The sequence below is a fragment of the Anopheles bellator genome, chromosome X (assembly GCF_943735745.2).
Source record: "Anopheles bellator chromosome X, idAnoBellAS_SP24_06.2, whole genome shotgun sequence".
Lineage (NCBI taxonomy): Eukaryota > Metazoa > Arthropoda > Insecta > Diptera > Culicidae > Anopheles > Anopheles bellator.
In genome coordinates this window covers 10180700-10186818 of record NC_071287.1, presented here as the reverse complement: position 1 = coordinate 10186818, position 6119 = coordinate 10180700, and the positions used below count along the sequence as shown (strand labels likewise).

General features: G+C 41.0%; 1 protein-coding gene across 3 annotated transcripts; it reads left to right on the top strand.

The window, feature by feature from the left end:
• Positions 1-1933: 1933 nt before the first annotated feature.
• Positions 1934-5871, top strand: LOC131213922 (protein VAC14 homolog). Of its 3 annotated transcripts, XR_009156987.1 has the most exons (7): positions 1934-2220; positions 2309-3770; positions 3842-3960; positions 4043-4122; positions 4245-4410; positions 4511-4760; positions 5750-5871. XR_009156987.1 is itself a non-coding variant. In XM_058208153.1 (6 exons), the coding sequence occupies exons 1-6, from the start codon at positions 2123-2125 to the stop codon at positions 4635-4637; spliced, it is 2049 nt and encodes a 682-aa protein (XP_058064136.1). In that variant the 5' UTR covers positions 1934-2122; the 3' UTR covers positions 4638-4926. The 3 variants fall into 3 exon arrangements, 2 of the variants coding, with proteins under 2 accessions (XP_058064136.1, XP_058064135.1); XM_058208153.1 differs by lacking the exon at positions 5750-5871 and having other exon boundaries at positions 4514-4926; XM_058208152.1 differs by lacking the exon at positions 5750-5871 and having other exon boundaries at positions 4511-4926.
• The last annotated feature ends 248 nt before the right edge of the window (positions 5872-6119 follow it).

Below are 6119 nucleotides of genomic sequence, written 5' to 3'. Positions count from 1 at the left end.
CCGTACTCATTTCGGAGCTGAAGAACCAGGTTCACACCACTCTTTAGCCACTTATTTTGATTCGGGATCATGGTGATAGACCCAACCCTCATCCAAAGTGATAATTCAATGCACAGAATCCATTTTATCCTATCGAAAAAGCTCTAAAAGTTGCCGAGAAACTTGCATTGGAATGCGTTTGTGTTCGATTGTTAGCGAATGCGGTACTCATTGTATACACAGTTTTCTGACACCCAATACTTCAGTCAAAATATTGGTTAAACTGCTCAATGAGTTGGCTAGAACTTATACTAAATCTCTTTTGGTAATTCTACGATTTTCCAATACGATATCCTGTATTTTTTGCAATTTCAGGTGTTGTGTCTGCTTTTTGATTTTTTTTTAAATGAATCGTCTTGAAGGCTAATAGGATCACGTTTAAACTTAGCACCCACCTTTTAATGTGAAGTGAACTGATTGAAAGTGAAGAGTCCTTATACACTTTCAACATTCGTATATAATTTTCCTTTGCTTTTAAACCTTTCACTAATAAAAATGTAATCACTGTACGATACTTTTCCATTGCAAAAAAATGCTGCGACACGTCGATACTAAATGGGTTTAAAAAAAAATCAATGACCGATTTAAATGAAACTTCACATATGTTCATATGAAGAGTGTATCAATATAACGAAAATAAATTGGACTCCTACCAGCGCCTTGTGTTATCGAGGCTACGAACTTATTGAACACCCCAGTGGATATGGAAACATTTGCAAACATAAAGTTGAGTGCAAATATGTAAGTTGGCGCTTGATACGGCTTTTCCATACTAATTATTAAGATTTATTAATTAATCTTGAAGTAAGAAAATCTTTCATTAGTGCTGCCATCGGTTGTGCTATCGTGATTCATTGCAATTTTTTGAAAAATTATTGCTTAACTAAGCAGGCGGTGCCGAGATTATTATCCTGTCGTCTTCTACACAGCGGCTGAAAAGTCCCGAGGCTGTGTAGGAAAACGCGTCTTTTTTGTTCAATGTTGGATTCATTCATCAACGTAATCTTCATCAAGGGCCAATCACAATCATTCCCCAGCGCCACTCTAACATTTCAACACCTTTTGTGTGGGACGATTTACCTATTAATAAACAAACAATATATATATTTAATAACTATATAACTATATTAACGTAATACGTTTTATGGTTGTTTTTGATGGAACGGAGACCTTGCAACACTTTTCAAGCTATTGCTTCGCTTGAACGGTATTTTTTGCCATCAAGAAGCAGTGAATATTGAAACACGAAATTGCTTTTGATTCATGGTTCTTAAAATAACAAAAGTAGTGTCACTTGTAGCACAATAGCTCGCAAATTTATGAGTATAAAATGAAACATATCACGAAATTTTAACCGCTTTCTTTTGGATGTTATTGCTAACTGAAAAAGCGATGAATGCAATACAACTAGCGCTTTTTATGTATTACGCCCGGAACTTTTCAACCCATGTGATAGACTACCTTTTATTGCACCCTTTTGCTTCGTTCTTTGCTGTAGCTGTAGCGTAACTCGATTAATATTTCAGAGTTTTCTTCAGAACTTGTAATATAACGATGGATAACAAATGCAACGTACACATTAAAGTTCCTACTGTAAATAAATTGAAAATATTTACTCAAGTTCATAAACATAAGTCTATTTAATTTGAGATTCTAAAAATGCTCTGCTTCAGTAATCGAAACATAAATCCTGGTTGATATTTTTCACAAGGCAGAAAACGAAAACAAAAGTTGACAGACCGGTGCGTGCACTGTACGCGTGTCTCATACAGGATCTCTACCGGTACGGTGTTTTGACGTTTGGAATTGTTTTTGTTATTATCATTTGAGAGTTTGCGAGCTTCATCATCTTAAACGTTTGGACTTCGACTCTGAGCCTGTTCGAAAAGAAATATTGCCTAGAAAGATTTTAGTTGTGCCTTTATTCTTCAAATAGTTGGCGTCGGTCGTGTATTTTGGCGTTTTTAGAGTAGCGTGTTGCATTTGCTGTGAACGCAGCGTAGCTTAGCTAGTCTGATTTCTTGTGGTAACACCGATCGGCCATATACCTCTGCCCTGGACAAAGTAAAACAGTGGTGCGACAATGGAAAATGCATTTGCACCGATCAGTGAGGCTTGCGTTAAGGCTCTCAGCGATAAAACGTACGACAAGCGAAAAATGGCAGCATTAGAAATAGAAAAGTAAGTGGTGGAAGCACGGTCGTGCTTACACAAAGGTGAGATAAGACTAACCAAGAGTTCCGACGTCTATTTTGCATGTTTACCGCAGGATGGTGACCGAATTTAATGCGAAGAAGAACATGACGCAAGTAGAGCGCATCATCGACGTGCTGAGCAAAGACTTCGTGAGGTCGAACGATTTGAACAAAAAGAAGGGTGGCTTGATTGCTCTCGCCGCCACCAGCATCGCGCTGGGGAAGGACACCGAAAGGTTCATCGAAGACATCGTCAACCCGATCCTGAATTGCCTTATGGACAGCGACATGCGGGTGCGCTATTTCGCTAGCGAATCTCTCTACAACGTAGTGAAGGTATCACGCGGCTCGGTCTTACCGTTTTTCCCTAGTCTCTTCAATGCACTCAGCCGACTGGTGACGGATCCTGATCACAATATCAAAAACGGCAGTGAAATACTCGATCGTCTGCTGAAGGACATAGTGATTGAATCGTCGCAAACTTTCGATCTCGACGCTTTCATCCCACTAGTGCGTGAGCGCATAATGGTGAAGAGCTCGTTTGCCCGCCAGTTTATCATCTCGTGGATCTCCGTGCTGAATGCCGTGCCCGAGATCAATATGGTCGTGTACCTACCCGAGATCCTGCACGGACTCTTCCAGATGTTGGAAGATCCGTTACCAGAAATCCAACGCATGTGCGAGTCGTTACTAGCGCAGTTTCTCAAGATAATAAAAGCCGACCCGGGGGCGGCCGACATCCTGAAGATGACGAACCTGCTGATCGTGCTGGCGCAATCCAACAATCTGCTGATCCAGTTCTATGCCATTACGTGGATCAAAGAGTTCGTTCAGCTGTACGGCGGTGAGATACTGTGCTTTACAAGTGGCATCTTCACTGCCATCTTACCATGTCTGGCGTTCGAAAGCGAGTCTAAGAAAAGCATCAAAGACTGCGCCAATGCCGTGAACCTGCACTTACTGGAGCTGGTGTCCGGTAGTGAGGACAAACAACGCAATCTTAGTTACCTCGATCTGAACTCGGTCATGGAGGTGCTGCGCCAGTATCTAGTGCACAGTCCCGTGCCGACAAAGATCGCTGTACTGAAGTGGGTACATCATCTGTTTACCGAGGTGCACGACGAAATGTCCGAGCATGCTAACAAGCTGTTCCCGGTGCTGCTGCGCGATTCCCTGTCCGACAGTTCCGATGAGGTCGTTCTGCAAGCGATTGTCGTGTTGGCAGAGATCGTCAACTCGGCTACCGTTCAGGGGGCGGACTTTGACCAGACACAGTACCGACAGTTTCTGGTCGAACTGCTGAATCTTTTCAGTGAGAGTAACACGTTTTTGGAGAAACGCGGCACACTGATCATTCGTCAGCTGTGCCGGTTGTTGAACGCCGAGTATATTTATCGAACGTTTGCAGAAATATTGCTCGAAGAACGTATCAGTCTAAAGATTGCCTCGACTATGGTGCGGACGCTCAACATGATACTGCTTACGACCTCCGATCTGTTTGATCTGCGCAACATGCTGCGCGACATTCGGAACGAGGTAATCAGCAACGCATTAATAATGGTATTTTGTATCTAATCAGATTTCAATGTTTAAAATTCAATTTGTAGAAATCTGCCTCACTGTTTGAGTGCCTATACAAGTGTTGGACCCATTGCCCCGTCTCAACGCTATCACTTTGCCTACTAGCCCAATGTTACCAGCATGTCTCGGAGATCGTTTGTTTGTTGTAAGTAGTCGCCCTTGTTCAGGTTCACGGTAACCTTTCGTAATTGTACATTTACGATTTTCTTCGTTTTCTCTGTCTACAGTGCGGACATGGAAATAACGGTTGATTTTCTTGTCGAAATTGATAAAATGGTGCAGCTTATAGAATCTCCAATATTTGCATGTAAGCGTTTGGCCATTGTCACTCTATCACTTCTCGCACCCGTGCTGGTTTTCTGGGTTGGATTTTTAATTTTTTTTAATGTTTCTATTCATTTGTAACTTTTTCCATCAAACATTATCCAGCGCTTCGGCTGACACTGATATCGCACGAGAATGACAATGCGGACGCCGTACATTTATCACGCGCGCTGTATGGAGTTCTAATGCTACTTCCGCAGACTGAGGCATTCCATTTGCTGAACAATCGTTTGCAGTGTGTTCCTAATTACTGGGGACAGCCCAACAAGATGTAAGTGATACAGTATTAATCCTTTAAACCGTTTGGTTTTGATATTCGCGCCTGATTTAAACATGGCACTGTGTTCTCAATTTTGTTTCATTTCATAAAGAAGTTCTAAATCGACTATCCAGAGCCAAGGCAAGGTCAAATTCGACGAGCTTTTTACTTACTTCAAGTATATGCAGGATTTACATCATCAGAAACGCATTGAAAAGCGTAAGAAAAATCAATTCTAAAGTACGTGAAACTATGTACACCCAAGGGAAGACGGACAAATGCGTCATTTTGCTGTAAAATGTTGCATCCTGCGATTGGGAAATATAGCCAATGGAATTCCGAAATGGTTGCTCACTTTTCGCGTACGTACATTCCAAAGTTAGTTTGAATTGAATAACACCTATACCTAAACCTAAACTAACGTAAAGTAAAATAATATCCATGAACAAATAGATATGGTTATTTGCGTCGTGTATCCAACATTTTTATTCTTTGACGATTTAATTTGCTTGAATTATCTCAAAAGATATTCCCATGGAGAAATAAATAACTTTTATAACAGAACGTAGAGGATTTTTCACGTAGTATGCCTTTTTTCATTTTGTACCCTATTTCAAATTATTTTGACGATTAACATAAAATTTTTGTCGATTAACATTAAATGTCCGAAAATAAATTTGTTTATGCGCCAAAATGTATGTAAAACAACTTTCGCAAAGGAAAGTTCTATTACGCCATGAACGGTGCTGTCTACGAAGCTTACGATTGATAGTGCAGCGGCAGTTAATTGAAATGCATTCCAATTTTTAACTTTTCTTCATGCGCTGTCAAAGTTCGGTTTTAAAATGTTCTATCTGGTGCGCTTCTGCAAGTAAAGTGGTCTTGTTTCGTGCGATGATAATGGCATCAACAGCGCTATTCTTCCGGAACCACTGGAATTTATTCAAAGTTGTGTATCATTCTGATTGGAAATTGTGTATTAGCTCTTAGCAAATTTAATTACGATTTAAGCGTTAATCATATATACTCAATAGCGTCTGCATCAAATGCATCATCTATTTAAAGAAGGCAACACCCTTTGGGAAGCATGGACTAATTTAATCTTCTACTAGCACTAGGCGATAGACAATCATTGATGCTTTTACATGAACGAAAAACCATTCTGAACCAGGCCCGTGTGGCTCGAGCCATCTATCTAAGCATAAAATGGATTGTGCGCTTTGTGGAAATGGAAAAGAAGCTGTTTTTACACGAATGACAATGCATATATTTTATACGTGTAGCTTTAACTAATTATTTAACTGTATCACGTTCTCGGTTTTGTAGCCTCACCTCTTGCATATTCTTTTAGTCTGTTTCTCTGTTCGTTGATTACCAGAGGGAGATTCCTGTTTGATACCGCCGGACAACGATTGACCTCCGATGCACGTCACTGTCAAACGACCCTTCGATTCAGATTTAATGGTCAGTTCCGCGCGAAAACGAATTGCTTATGCCGAGAAGGGGCAGGGACGACGCCCGCTTGTAAGGAAACCCTGGTGGTTTCATGTGGTCACGCGCCGCCCATCTGTAGCTGATTGATTTATCTCAACAATCGATATTTCGTTCGTGAAGCTTAGGTCCGAGTGTCGCGAATTTTATCCTTCATTATCTTAAACCGGTGACGAGTGAGTTATTCGAAGCTGACCCGTCTGAGGGGTGAGACTGCCGAACAGCGGTGC